Source organism: Ammospiza caudacuta, chromosome 3, assembly GCF_027887145.1.
Source record: "Ammospiza caudacuta isolate bAmmCau1 chromosome 3, bAmmCau1.pri, whole genome shotgun sequence".
In the NCBI taxonomy this organism is placed as follows: domain Eukaryota; kingdom Metazoa; phylum Chordata; class Aves; order Passeriformes; family Passerellidae; genus Ammospiza; species Ammospiza caudacuta.
The window spans coordinates 89482649-89498611 of NC_080595.1; the positions used below are offsets into that span (position 1 = coordinate 89482649).

Sequence of the window (15963 nt, forward strand, 5' to 3'; positions counted from 1 at the left end):
TACTAATTTTGACTTAGGTCTGTGAAGATTCTCAGTGAGGCATGAAAATAAGTTTTATAAAAACTAAGACCACAAAAATTCTTAGAATATTAACAATATTTTCCAAATAGTATCCAATGTGATATGTGTTAGCAGAATATAAAATTTAGGACCTTTCAAATCTCTTAGAAACTTGTAGCTTCTATTGACCTCACAGCAAAAAAGTATTAGAACAATAAATTTCATTTTTACTTGCAAATATTTTTAGTTATTTTGTAGATATTTGAAAATTCATGTCTTCATTTACTATTAATTGACAATAGAGACAGCATAAAACCTATTTAGTTTGTGAAAGGACTAAATGCATATTTGAAATTAGTTTGTTGAAGTAAGTTACAACATAAGTTTAAAATAGTTAACGTAGCTCATACCTTGATAAACAGCTTTGAATCCGGGTGAGCCAATGCTGTCATCAGATTGTAAATGAAGCCACATCTGGTTGCTCATACTCACAATTAGATCAGGAACACTAGATCCAGTGAGTCTGTATGTAGGATGAATGGCAAAGTCAATTAGCAGATACATAAATTACTAGTAATACTACTATCACCACCACTACCACAAAACACTGGCTTTTAAGCTATTCACATCCTATTCTAATCAGTTGTTTTTCTGATAAAATGAACTATTCTATATGAAATAGAACAATGTGAAGTAATAGAAAAGAATATTTTGAATGACTGCATTCAACAATAACTAAACACTTCTAATAAAGCTGTTCCTACCTAAAGTTTCCCTTAAATAATGAAGTTGTGAGAGATGAGAGTGACTGAATGAATTAGTTTTCACCTGTTTGGATCAGTATTGGTTTTCTGCCATGCTTTTTAAAAGTGAAGAAAATTGCTTTACATGCCTTACAGCCTGTGTGTTCAGAACTTACTACCATCACATTTACTACATTCAAATAACTCGGAGTGATCTCTCAAATTTTAGGGAAACTGCTCTTTCTCACACAGTAATGTGTGATAAGTCAGTATAGATAAATACAGTGCAGTATACAACACATATAAGGCAAACTGGTGAATCCCATCATAAAACTTCAGCACTTGTCAGTAGTGTCACTTATACATCTATAATTCTGAAACCAAAAAATTGTGTGTCAAAAAGAATCATTAGGAAAGATTGCTTCTTAATAGTGAAAAAAGAAGTGCATAATCAGGTTCTAGTCCTGAACAACCATTCAGATCTAGGTAATAGGCATACAGTTTTACAAAAAGGAGTGGGAAAAGTCACACATAAAAAGTGGTGGTAGACACTCACTAACTAAACTTTTATTAGATACAAACCAGAAAATTCTCTTTCTTCCAGCCCTCTGTCTTGATCATGCAAAACAAATAGGCATCAGTTAAGTAAAATTGAGGATGTGCCAAACCAAGATAAGATGTTCTAGAAGCTGAATTTCTCAAGAAAACAGTGTATGGATTATTTCAAATACATATTATTTAAATATAGTAAACCAGATGTTAATACTGTTAAAACTTAAATGCAAAGACATAATAAATAGAGAGGCTGAGCAGAAACAAGGTGAGAACAGAGGAAGCATGAGACAAGTTATAGGAATTCTCTGTGTCTTCAATCAAGGTTATGAAGAAGTGACTATATCCCATATCTACAATAATTCGGGTTCTTACTCAGATATATTGAAAATAAAATTTAAAACCACAATCCCCATATGAGAAGAATGGGCTTACTCATTACTACTGAACACAGCACCTGGAACTGCTGATAAAATGGCTGAGTTTGCTCTAATATGATCTATAAGATTTCTGGTTATGACCTTAGTTAGTATTTGATTATTTTGATACTATAGGTGCAGAAAAGGAAGGGAAAAAATCCATTATAAGTCAGCATATGCAAACACACAAACAGAGCTTAGCTTGGATAAGTAAGGAAATCAGGAAACAATGATAAATAGCTAGGTTGTTCAGTTTGACCTGTGTAAGAATGAAAATAAAGCAGCTGCTTAGTCTGAAAACTGAGCTGCTTACTAAATTAATTGGGAGCTGTACAGTTTCAAAGTGATGCTAGGTATAGTCAGAATATCTAACATTCTCTTGCTGATAAAATAATGAATGTTGGTAAAGTTGGGACATTCATTTAAATTAATAATATAACCAGCTTAGGAAAGGAAAATACCCCACCAGACAGTGAGTAACAAACAAAAGTAGTTTAGGAGATGCCTGCAGAAATACATATACAAAGAAAGAAAATGCAAAGATTACATACACACTGAAGGACAACTGGAAACTTGCAAGTTTTGTGCAAAAATTTCTCAATGGCTATTTAGATATGTAAACCTATTGCAGGACCAACTAACAACTGTTTAAATGGCTCTCTTTATACTCAGTAACCTGATTAATGTATGAGACCTACATTGATAATTTCTGAACACAGATAAAATGAACCCAAAAATTCTAAGTCTTTATGAGTAGGATGAAATGCTTTCAATTAATAGAAATGTCTCTACAGAATGCAAGCAAAAAAAAAGGAAGAAAGGAAAAGAAAAAGAAAAAGAAAAAGAAAAAGAAAAAGAAAAAGAAAAAGAAAAAGAAAAAGAAAAAGAAAAAGAAAAAGAAAAAGAAAAAGAAAAAGAAAAAGAAAAAGGAAAAGAAAAAGGAAAAAGAAAAAGGAAAAGGAAAGAAAAAGAAAAAGAAAAAGAAAAAGAAAAAGAAAAAGAAAAAGAAAAAGAAAAAGAAAAAGAAAAAGAAAAAGAAAAAGAAAAAGAAAAAGAAAAAGAAAAAGAAAAAGAAAAAGAAAAAGAAAAAGAAAAAGAAAAAAAGAAAAAGAAAAAGCCACAACTGAAAAAGGTAAACACATCAAATAGGAAGAACCTCCTTCCTTCAAAATGCCAGTGGTCTATCCATACATGATAGATATGAACCAAACAAAATACAATCACTTCCTCAGATTCACATGTTGGGGTATAGGAAGAGGGCCAAGACTTTTGGAAGGGAAGGAAGTGGGAGAAAACAATTCCCCCCCACACCCCCCCCTAAAAAAAAAAAGAGAAAAAAGAAGCCAAAAGCAAAAATCAATAAAATGTACAGTCATTTCTTTGTGGTGGTGATGGTAGTTTCTGTCTGTTTTTTTGTTTTGTTTTGTTTGCTGGTTTAGTTTGGGTTTTGTTGTTGTTTCTGTTTGGTTTTATTCCTTGAGAATGCCTCCATAGATAGAACTACATCCTTCAGGTAGGACAGAAGATAAAGCAGATCAAATCTTTAAGGAATGCCGATCTGTCTATCAACACATGCTGTTACTGCCTCCGAGTTTTTCCCAGTCTGTAATCATCTAAAGATCAGACCATCTGCAACTAAATCAGAAAAGCTACAAAGTTTTACAATCAAATGAGTGAGATTCTACAGTGATATTCTGCATAATTTCTGCAGAAATTCTGGCATTTTGTCTGCCAACAGAAGCTTGAAGAGTGTAAGAAAAGCTGTATTATTTCTTTAAGACGCCCTGAGAAATTTAGAAATTAAAACTAGCTAGAAAAGTCTTCGCTGTAAGACCTCATTCTCCTGGGATGAATAAGAAACTGCAAGGTGCTGCTGAAAGCTCATTAAATGTAACAGATGTTATTACAACCAACTAATAAAAAATTTTGAAAAGAAAATCACTCTGACATTTAGTTATGAACTTTCTTATGGTAATATATCTACAAGTGGACCTAGAGTTTTATGAGAGATGTTGCTTTGCATTTACAAAAGACCCTCCTGAACAGCAAGTGAAATGGCACATATCTGTGGTGATGTTTAAGTATAACATATTTCATAATGCATGATACAATCCAGTGTTTAATAACTTCAGGAACACTGTCTCAATAGAAATTCAGATTCATTATTAATTATCATGAGACTTGTCCTTGGGCCTTCCTGTATTCGAGTGTATTTCAGTTATTAATAATTTTGTTTCTCAAATGATTTTCAGTGTAATGCTAATTTTACTGCCCAAAAGGCAGCTAAATTTATTTGCATAGATTTCACTTTCATCAAACATACAAGTTACAGTAAAGATGGTAGGACCAACACTGTACCATAATCCTACAGGATGGGCTGTGGACTAATATGGATAAAACAGTTGCTATTTTAGTCCAAAAAATATATATAAGAAATGGTTAGAATTAAAGTGTGTCTCTAGTGGGACCATTGTACTAGTTCTAGAAATGCCAGTGATGAATTTAGAAGTGGATGTCTGCTACAGAATTTTTAAAATGTTATTAAAGTTAAGAAAAGTTATAGGAGGTGATGTTATTATGGAGTCCTGCTTATTAAACAGCAATTAATATGATAAAATAATATTTTTAATTTCTATTTTTATTTTTTGCACAGTCATGGAATATAGATGTCAACTAGGTAGTCACAGGCTAAATGGCTTCAAATGGAAAGGTAAAAAAAAGAAAATTGACACCTAGATTAAATTTTGACATAATTTTGGCAAGTTTTGACATATAAAGTGTACACAGTGTAGAAAACCATTAACAGTTTAGGATAGCAAATTTCCTACTTAAAGATTTGACTCTTAAGGAGTTTTGCACTCTCTATGAGCAAAAATGTATCCCAATACCATAAAGAAAAAAATGCAAACCCTTTTGTCATAGTTACAAGCAATTAGATCAACCTCACCAGAAGGGCTGTTGCATTATACAACTGGTGTGCAAAATACAAGAAAAAATAAACTCAGGTGTGGAAATCCATTCCCAGTTCATTTGTTTTCTTGTTAGTATAATGTGCAAGCCTTCAAAACAGGGAGTTTCCTTGTCTGCTTTAATTTTTTTTTTCTTTTTTACTTTTTCAGATACTCAGAATATAGAATTCAATTTACTCAGTAGCAGATACTTGGTATTGCAAACCAAGAAAAACAAGCATTGAGCAAATAATTAAATAATTCTTCGTCATATTTTAAGCCAAATTAAACTAGGAGTTTTCTAAGAACTTTGATATGACAGTTCAGATATTAACAATTAATAAATCTCTATATTCATAAGCCAATACATGTGATGGAAATATTGTCCTCAGATGTCTCCCTGCAAAAGCATTCTAGTTTATTTAAAATAAAATGTGTGGGTGTTAAGAGCACTCATTTGTTATAGATAAGTAAAGGAAACTAAATGGCAATTATTTTTATGAATTAAAACTCTCTCAAAATATAAAGTTACATTGGATTTTTTTATCAAATGTGTTCAATACTGTCTTTATACAACAGATTTTTATCTGTTGGATAAAGACAGTAATGTTATTATGGCATAATTGCTGCTAATTTCTCTTATTTAGTCATTGATAATTTATCAAATCTGTAATTTTGTTCTGTGTTTGGTGACCAGGATTCACATGATAACTTAACCCTCTAAAAGTGGCAGCCAAAATATCTTGTTAACCACAAGATCTCATTATGCAGTAAGAAAAAAATAGCATATGCAACAAAAATGAGATGGTTAAGGTAGATGAGATTAATTAATCTGTACAGGATTCTATTATTTCCATTAGTCCAGACACTACTGAAGAGCTGTAAATTAAAAGTAGCTATCTAGTCTGGAATTTTCCTTCAAATTTATCTAAATTCCTACACCATCAATATATTACATTATATTATTCCATAAAGCATGTTTAAATTTACTGAAAAGTAGACTGTGTCCTTTCATTAAAACTTTATAAACAAATCCAATTTTGAATATTCAAAATTTTAAATCAATCAATGCCTTTTTTTACACAAGTTGTATCTTCTGTTCACTGCAATCTGAACCTTTTATTTTTTAATTCCCTTAATTGCTTGTGAATACAATTCCAGTTATACAGGTAGTTGTTTTTTAAAGGAAGTATTATTTTTTATTTTAAAAATTCAATTTGCAGTTTTGAGTCCCTAATGTTAAAGCCTATAAAGATGCTACTAATTATTTGGAGCAAACTTTGTAATGAAAAATTTTCATTGATGGTGCTTGAATTTTAAGCTTACATTAATTATCAAGTTCCATACATTAAAATTGCAAATTTAAGTAGATATATCCTGGCCTGGAAGAAACAACATGACAGCACATTTCCAAGAAAAATTTTGGAAGTTGTATACTTACACATACAACACTGTTCTGGTATCACCAACTTTCCCAGCATCTCCAACAGTAAGAGTATCATAGCCTCTTTCCAGTTCAAACTCTTCAAAAGCAAGCTTTATCACCTATTAAAATTAAATAACTCAGTTACTTCAAACATTCCCACATGTTATCTAACCTGTTCAATTCTTGAGTTATTTGCCTGCTATAAATCAGATAATGATGCAATAATTATTTTTGAAAGATACCTAGAAAGACCACAAGTGCAGAAAATTCTGCGTTTTCTCATGCTTAGGAGCACGTCACTGCCATAATGCTTCAGAAGTATCACATGCTAAGATACAAAGATGCCAGACACCACTAACTGGTGGTAATTGTTCATTATTGAAGTATTTTCCTTTTCTAACTCTATATATATTGTATGTATATATTTTTTTAACTATATAAAAATTGAAGAGCTAGTATTGGAAGTATATTAAAACATTCTTATCTCTTGGATCATAAAATAACAAGGTAGAACATTTGAACTACCAATTCATAAAAAGATAGAGGAGGCTGGTTCAAAGAAATTCAAAAGCATGAATTTCCTTGCATAAATTACTAACATTAAACTGTGATTCCACATAATGTCTAGTCATGCATTGCCAAGAAAATTACAAATGTAACTCTCAGAGTTCTTTGAAAAGTTATTTACAAAATTTTAATTTTTTAACATAAAGTGTGAAAATGGACTTAGTTTCTATAAAAGAACAATTCTAAGACAAGCAATTTTAGAGTTCAGTATTGGCAAGTAGTTGCAGCTGATATATATGTACACATATATCAGGACATTGCACCTTTTTGTAATTGGATACAAAAGGTTTCTGCAAAAAACTTGACACGATAGTGCAGTCAGTGATTTTCCACAAAATTATTCATTTTATCTTTATACTAACTTTTAGAGATATTCCTGGATAAGCTCTCAGATAACATCAGCCATTGCATGTGATGCAGTTAATTTTTCTTTTGTTTTGTGGTTAGAAACAAAATTTGGGTCAGATTTGAGTTTTCAGCAGAAGTTTTATTATGCTCCTTTTTTGGAGGAAACACATGGAAAAACTACACTTTCCATCCACTTAAATGTATTGCTATATGATTATCAAGGCAGAATGCATCTCAATCAAATTTTAGCCCTCTAAAAAAGCATTATCCAAGCCAAGCTAGTTGTTTAAACTTTCTCAGTATTAAAAAAGAAAGCCAGGCCGCCTCATTTCTGTGTTGGAATTGGAAAAGTCTAGTACAACGAACTGTAGAGAGGAACTTACACCACTGGATTAGGTGATATTTACCTTGAGCTATGTTGCTTTTGTTTGTAACCCAAAGAAAAGCCTACAGGCAGAGAAAATCCACAGCCTTTCCCTCATCAACTAAGGGGGTCATCTAAAAGGAGATCAGGTTGGCTCTGCCTTTCCTAAAGCCCTGCTAGTGGGGTCTCATGCCTTGGTTGTCCATTGTTACAGTAATCATATGATTTTCAGGCAACATGCTTCAGATAAAACAATATACATTTTCATCTTCTCCTGGTGTACCTTCTAGTATTCCTAAATTATATCAGTGGTTAACATGCAAAATTTAATTATTAAATCAAGACTAACAAAGACAAAAGGAAGCAAAAATTATGTAGAAGCACAAAAAAAGAGTTGTTCCTGGCAAAAAAAATAACTGCAAGACTTTTAATGCAACTATTACTTCATATGGAGGAGAAAACCTAATAGAATTCCGTGAAAATATAAGATAATGTATTATTTACATGATACATTTGGTTTGACTCCAAATAATTCATTTGGTTAGACTCACAAATTCTTTTATACAAAAATTTAAAAACAAATATGAACGTTTACCTCTTTAATACCAAAATAAGTTAGAAAAAAAAGTAACTGCATATAAAACATAAATGAAAATTTTAAGCTTCTGGCTAAGCATATAGGAAATGTGACAAGAAACATTCCTTTATGGGAGATACATTGTGAAGATATATTACACAATATTAAACAAAATCTTGTTATCTCCATTTCTGTGATAATTGTTATTCTATGCTAACACATAAAATCTTTTGGAAAGATCTTTAAATGGTTGAGGGCTAAGAGGACTAAATTTAATTCCTTCACTAAATTGAATCTGACTCATAGAAACTAAATTTTAATGTGTAAACAGTAAGCACCCAGTCTAATCATTGCTCTTTTCACAGCTAGTGGACAGAAAACGGCACTTTTCTCTCATAACATTTCCTGAGTTGGAAAGGACCCACCAGGATCATTGAGTACAGTTCCTGGCCCTGTACAAGACAGCCCCAAGAGTCACAACATGTGCCTGAGGCTTGGTGCTGTGACCACTTCCCTGCAGAGCCTGTTCCATTGCCCAGCCACACTCTAAGTGAAGAACCTTTTCCTGATTTTCAACCCAAACCTCCCCTGACACATCTTTAGGCCATTCTCTCAGGTCCTGTCACTGGTGACCACACAGAGAAGATCAGTGCCTGCCCCTCCTCCTCCCCTAACAAGGAGCCGTAACTGCAGTGAGGTCTCCCCTCAGTCTCTCCCAGGCTGAACAGACCAAGTGCCCTCAGCTGCTCCTCACACAGCTTCCCCTCAAGGCCCTTCACTATCTTTGCTACCCTCCTTTGGATGCTCTCTCAAAGTTTAATGTCCTTTTTATATTGTAGTGTCCAAAATTGGCCCCAGCACTCGAGGTAAGGCCACCCCAGTGCAGAGCAGAGAGGGACAACCCCCTCTTTTGCCCAGCTGGAGATTCTAGGCCTGATGCCCCCAGGACAGGGTTGGCCCTCCTGGCTGCCAGGGCACTGCTCACTCAGATTCAGCTTGCTATTGGCCTGTATCAGGAATAGTGGCCAGCAGGAGCAGGGAGGTCATCCTTCCCACTGTACTCTGCACTAGTGAGGCCACACCTGGAGTGCCGTGTCCAGTTCTGGCCCCTCAGTTTGGGAAGGACATTGGGATGCTTGAGCACATCCAGAGGAGGCAACGAGGCTGGTGAGGGGCTGGGAACACAAGCCCTGTGAGGAATGACTGAGGGAGCTGGGGGTGTTTAGCCTGGAGGAGACTCAGGGGTGGCCTTACCACTCTCTACAACTCCTGAAAGGCAGCTGTAGTCAGGGGGGGTTGGTCTCTTTCTCCAGGCAGCAACTGACAGAACGAGAGGACACAGTCTCAAGCTGTGTCAGAGGAAATATAGTTTGGATATTAGGAAGAAGTTTCCACAGAAAGAGTAATAAAATATTGGAATGGCCTGCCTGGGGAGGTGGTGGAGTCACCATCCCTGGATGTGTTCAAAAAAAGACTGGGTATGGCACTTGGTGCTATGGTTTAGTTAAGGTGTTTAGGGCATGGGTTGGACTTGATGATCTTGAAGGTCTCTTCCAAACTAGTCATTCTGTTGGTCTGTGATTCTGTGACCAGGTCCCCCAGGTCCATTTCCAGAGTTCTGATTCCAGTTTCTCATCTATACATACAATCAGGATTGTTCCATCCCAGGTGTAGGATCCAGCACTTGGCCTTCCTATGGCAAGTTGAACTTTCTATGGCTGGTGATTGTCCAGTACTTTAATTTATTGAGTTCTGTCTGCAGGGCCCCCCTGACTTCCAGGGAGTCAACAGCTTCTCCAAGTTTTGTATCATCTGCAAACCTGCTCAGTATTCCTTCCAGCCCGGCATCCCACTCATTTATGACAATGTGTGAGGGAACTGGGCTGAGGATGGAGCCCTGTGGAACACCACTAGTGACAAGTCCCCAGTCTGGTGTCACCCCAGTCACTGTCACATTTTGTGTCCAAATCATGAGCCAGTTGATCACCCATCACATGATGTGTTTATGCAGTTGAGTTCTGGACATTTTGTCCAGAAGGATCCAGTGAAACACAGTATTAAAAAACACTGAAATCCAAAAATATCACATCAACTGGGTTCCTTTGATCAGCCAGGTGGGTTACCCTATCATAAAAGGAAATTAAGTATGTGAAGCAGGACATGAAGAACTTTGACCATGAAGAACTGCTCACTGTGACCATTGACTGTGTTGTCCTTCAGGTGTTTTTCAAAAATTCCCAGAATAATTTTCTCCAAAATTTTACCAAGCCCTTAAGTGAGACTGGCCTGACACAATTCATATCACCTGTCTTACGGTGGAGCAAACTACCACTTAGAATTACTGTTTCTAGTGACTATATGGGAGTTTTGATGACTATGAGAAACTAAATTTACCCATATCTATTTGGTTAAAATTTGTGTGTAGATTAAGCTTTGAATTGTCAGAATAACTTTTAAGATTTGTTAGAAGGCAGATTGAAGAATATAAGACAACTTGGATATGGATATATCTATATCTGTACCTATATTTCAATATAGATATGAGTACTGCATAGGAAAAATTTATGAGGATTCAATAATATCACAATATACCACCATATACTTCATATGGGGTTTAACAATACTGATTAATATACCAAGGGAGGAAAAAAACAGCTCTGTGGTACTTATCCAGATTCAGTTTTGTTTTGCAATTAAAATTTCCAGTAATACTAATTTTACCATCACAATTTACATATGCTTAATATGAACAGATCAAATGAAGAAAAGAATTAATTTTCATTTAGAAAAACTGGAAACATGAAAATTGCTTCCAAACATATTATGTTTATTCCTGGATGATCAGTTACATTCTTCTTACAGAAGAATGATCCTATTTGCTTTCTGAAAGGTATGAGACAAAATTCCCTTATAAGCAATTCAGAATGATTACTTCTTATTAGATAAATAGACTGTGAAAACAGAAAACAAGAAAAAGCTTAAAAATACAAGACACCTAAGGAGGTACGTATACAAAAGTTCTGCAAGTAAATTTGTCATAATTAGTTTTTCATTTGAAACACTTTCTTTTACCCTAGATACTCCCATACTTCATGTTTCTGCTGGCGTAATTGCTGTTGCAAGCAATGGATAAAAACAGCACCAGAGTTGTAGGAAATGCCTGTATGGACATTCTGCCTGGAGGAAGCAATAGGGCACACGGCAGTGCTACCTCTCCAAAACACCTAGGTGTGCATGTTCTTTCACTACTAACAGGACCTATTTTACTATTACTTATATATGTTATAAATGTATGCATTAAGTAAAGAGAAAGTATTTAAACAAGAGCAGTGAATTTTTTTCTAAACTGCAAGAAGAAAACTCCTCATAAGACAGCTGTGATATTTACAAGCAGATCAAGTCAACAACTTCAAAACAGCATCAATGTTAATAGAAGTGTATCTTATCCTCCCCTCAAAATGAAACAAAAAAACCCCAAACAAAAAAAAAAAAACACCAAAAACCTAAAGAAAACAAAGAAAAACAAACAAAACCTCAAAACAAACCAGCAAAAACAAGCAAAAAATCCCCACACAATCCACAAAAAACAAATCCAAACCAAGAAAAAGAAAAAGAATACCACACAAACAAATGTCCAACGACAAAAAAAAAGAAAAAAACCCAAGACCTGCTTGTAGGAACATCTCTTAAAAATGAGAAAATACAGTGAGACAATTTGTTGCCTGAGAAAAACTACAGTAGCATACATTAAAATCAGAAAACAAAACAATCCTGAGCATCCATGATTAGAGATTTTAAAATAATAAAAAGCTGTTAGTTATAAAGTCTTTTTATAAAAGCTGTTTGAAACTGTAATAGGTTATTCCATTTAATTGACAAATTTAACAGTACTTAATGTAAAAGTATTTTCCTTCAAATGTAATAGTACTTTACTACTTTGCTTCTTCTCTCTGCTGCTATGTAAATATCAAAAATAACATAAATATTCAAGTTTTATTGAATATTGACTTAAACATAGAAATACTAATCCAGTCTTTCAGGTTTCTAATTTCTTTTTTTAATTTTTAGAAGAATGGAGCCAGATTCTGAAAGCAGATTTGTAACCTAAGATTTGGAGCACCTATTTTACTTAAGAACAACATAATATAGAAGCAATTTCAAAAGATGTTGCCAGTATTAGAGAACACATGGAAGCATGTTTTTTTTGAGAAAACTCTCAAAACTCCACTCTTTCCCTAGCCCACCCCTCCTACAGTGATATCTCTTGAATTTTTAAGTGGCAATGTAATTATGGACAAAATCCAGAGGAAGAGGAAATGTAAAAAATTGACTATATATAGTAATAAAACTAGGTAACTCTTAATGAAGAAGGTTTATGGTGATGTATTATGAAAGATGGTATAACTTTTTTTTCATATTCCTTTGTAAATTATGTTATTCCTTTTCCCTCAAAGCCCTTAAAAAAGGTAAAATATTTATCCCAGTCATATTATTTATAATTTGGCATGGGTAAAGCTGCAATTAATAAGATGAAAAATTAATAACTTGCAAATACCAGGCTGAGATAGGCTCCAAACAGAAGAAATAAAATTGATGCCAATACAAAGTCCTATCCTGTAAAATTTTAATACCTCCAATTTTTATTAAGTGACTACAAATTTATTGCAAAAAATTTAGATTATTCTGTTCATTATTTTAAAAAAATGTTAAAAGCTTTTGGTACTGCCATTATCCCAACAACTGTAATTACTTAAAAAGCATTTATAAAAATAAATTTGCTTATTTTTCAATATTGACATTATAATTTATATTCCTCATTCTCAGGAATGTATTTTCCTTTTAGCCTCCACTAATGACTTGAAAATTAACCTAATAACCACACCTGGTAGAAATTAAACAAAGATATGAAGGAAATAACATTAATATCATATTGTAGTAATAACGTAAAACCAAAAATGCTGATGCTGTTTTATAAAAAGAAGGAAAAAAGTAAAATCCCAACAACAACAACAATAATAATAATAATAATAATCTTAAAGTTTGTTTTATAATGACTATTATCAGGTGATTGTCCCATGCCTGGAGCATTTTTCAGGTAAGTAAACACAGACTGTCTTTTTCCCCACAGCTTTTCTTTCATTGGATTGCCATTTTTAACATAGATAACTTTGAATGTACTTGTCATAACCGACATAGCCCTTCCTCAGTAAATTAATTAAGGCCAAATAATCAGGGATCTTTGGAAGAAAACAATAAGAACAATCTTAAGAAAAATCAGCTCATTTTGTTTATGTAGTAAAAGTTATGAAGTGATTTGACATTAATCCTACGCTACTCCAATAAGGAAGAACTTTCTGAAATATAGGATAGAAAGGATGGACATACAGTGGCTGGAAGCTAGACCTATAAAAAGATAGAGAATTAAATGTAAAAATGAGAATAATAAAATTCTTGATACTATGAAGTGCCATTTTTAGTGGTAGCTGTTAATTATGTAAAATAGATCTATAACTAATCATCTGCTTAAGGAATTTAAATACATCCACAATAAGAGAATGAACACATTTTTAGTCACAGTTTAGTTTCTTCTGTAGAAGGAGACGCTAAAAAAAAAAAAAAAAAAAAATCCCATAATGATGATTTCAGAGTTAACAGAGCTGCCACAATCTGTTACTCAGTTAGAGAAGCAGCTTGTTGCCAAGTTAGATTTCAATCTTCAGCTACAGTGCCTAAACATCATGTCGAATTTCACTTTGCCATCTTAATCATTAAAACATTTTCCTCCTTCTCTTTTCTGTTTGTTTGATATGTATACAAATATGTTACCATTTCTATGTACACAGAATAGTATACAGCATTAAAATTAAAGTCCCCTGAATATTTCACATCTATGTGAGCCATATTTTTAATGAATTATCAATCAATTTGATTTAGGTTTGAAAGCTAAAATTAAAACAATAAAAAGCAGAATCGCAAGAGGAGATAATTATTCATATATTCACACTAAAAGTTTGGAATTTATAACTTTTGGACAATTTTAGACAACTCTCTGATATATTAGGATGATCTATTTCTCATTTTTTGCCAAAGAAAAATGCCAAATATATGGCTTTCATTTTTGCTACTGCTGCTGCTCCAACTGTCAGTAGGAAACAAATATGGAAATACAAGCTTTAAAGAAACACTGTGTCATTTGTTTTAAGCTGAAAAATGGAAATGAAATAAAAAAAAATGCATCTATTTGCTTGCCATTTATCAAAAAGAATTCTGATTGTGCTAATTTTATTACTGCAAATATTTTCCAAAACATTTTAAAGAAATACTTTTAGATTTGTTGTTCAAAACAAGGTCTGCAAATAATGTTCTTTAAATTTGAAAATTAAAAGCTCCAGCTAGCATTTTTTAAAAACAAATTACACATAAACTAATATCACATGAATTACCAGATAAGAACTCTGACTTAAATAAAGGCTGAGAATATCACTTATTAAATGAGCACACCAATTTTTTTTGCCTTAAAAATTTAAGCAGGAGAAAAATACTGACTTTACTCCATTTGACTGTTGTCTTTCTTCCTAAAGTCTTTCAGGAGTAGGTTAATTTTATTGATTAATTCAAAGTGCAGATGAATCTTGATAGAGCACATGAAAGAAAGGTCTACATGAAGAAGTGTTTAAGTATCAAAGGTGTATATCCATCTATACACAAACTATTCTCTAGAAAGTGCCATAAGTGGGAATCTGAAGTGTTAAATCCCAGCCCTGTTATTATTGTGTAGTCCTTAAAGCAATTAATTTCAAGTCCTTGAAAATTACTTATTTAAAAGCATAATTCCTCAAGAGTTTTCTGACACTTAAATTCTTGTTACTTAAACTTCATGTGAAACATGAATCATGTATGGCAAATATTCAAATTTCAGAAAACTTTAAAAAAATATAATGAATTTCATGTGTCCTAACTCAAATATCATTGTACAATATTCACCAAAGGAATTCAAATACCTTTGTATGACATGTGGGTCGGTGGAATGGCCAGGACATAAAACTAATAAAATAACAAAGCAAATTTGCACTTGTGACCTTAAACAAAGAATTAACTATGGGAAATCCATACACACCTAGTAGTTCAAATATTATTTTTGGTTGAACATGTTGGGTAAATCCTTTATTTCATGCATTCTAACACTATGAAACTTATTTTTAGGATAATTTCCTGCAGTAGTAACCATCTGTCAATAGTAGCTGAAAGGTCCAAAACCACCAGTTTTCTTTGAGAAGTAGAGCACTTGAGCTTGTTGGTTTCTTGTTATTGTGGCATAATAGTTCCAAGAGCACAAACTATTTCTTTTAGAAGGGACACATCTTGCCATCACACTGTATGGTGCAAAAAGGCAATTGAAGTGAACACTGAAAAACCTCCATAGGTCCAAGGAGATGCCAAAATATTCATAGAAAGAAATGCCTCAGAAAAATAGAATGTGACAGTTCAATTAATTCACTAGATATGCATACAACTACTGTTCAATGCTTTTTAAAATACAGATTGGAAAGCTCTGGGCTGTATTGAACCAAGTTAGAAACTCTGGTAAAGCAGGTATGTTTACTGTGCTAATGGAAGGTTACACTTATGGAATTTTAAGGGGAAAACGAAGCAATGTGTCAGCATATAGTGTTTCTTTCTTTCAGATGTCCACACTCTGATATTTTCTGCCATACAAGATGTGTTTGCATCTTGTCGTCCTCTCTAGAGTGACATGGATTTTCCTGTGTCATACACATCAGCCTTGTTTATAACACCTTGAATACCTGAGCATCTCATACCATAACAGATACTTGAGGATGGACAAACAAGTTCTATCTTTGATGTACTGAAGTGTTTGGTGTAATAAGAAAACACATGCTTCATATAGAAAAACTCTTATTTATAATGCTAGAACATATAAACTGCTGGTATATACATTTATAAATACAAAACATTTATATACATGATGAGAATGAAGGAACTAAGAATGAATGCATA

At 33.3% G+C, this 15963-nt stretch overlaps 1 protein-coding gene across 1 annotated transcript in view; it reads right to left on the reverse strand.

The window, feature by feature from the left end:
* CSMD1 (CUB and Sushi multiple domains 1) overlaps positions 1-15963 on the reverse strand; it is a 1059051-nt gene that overhangs the window by 276090 nt on the left and 766998 nt on the right. Inside the window, exons 11-12 of the mRNA XM_058802826.1 lie at positions 6104-6207; positions 411-523 (exon numbers count right to left, since the gene is read on the reverse strand). Coding sequence (XP_058658809.1) covers positions 411-523; positions 6104-6207 — 217 coding nt within the window. The remainder of the gene's footprint in view (positions 1-410; positions 524-6103; positions 6208-15963) is intronic.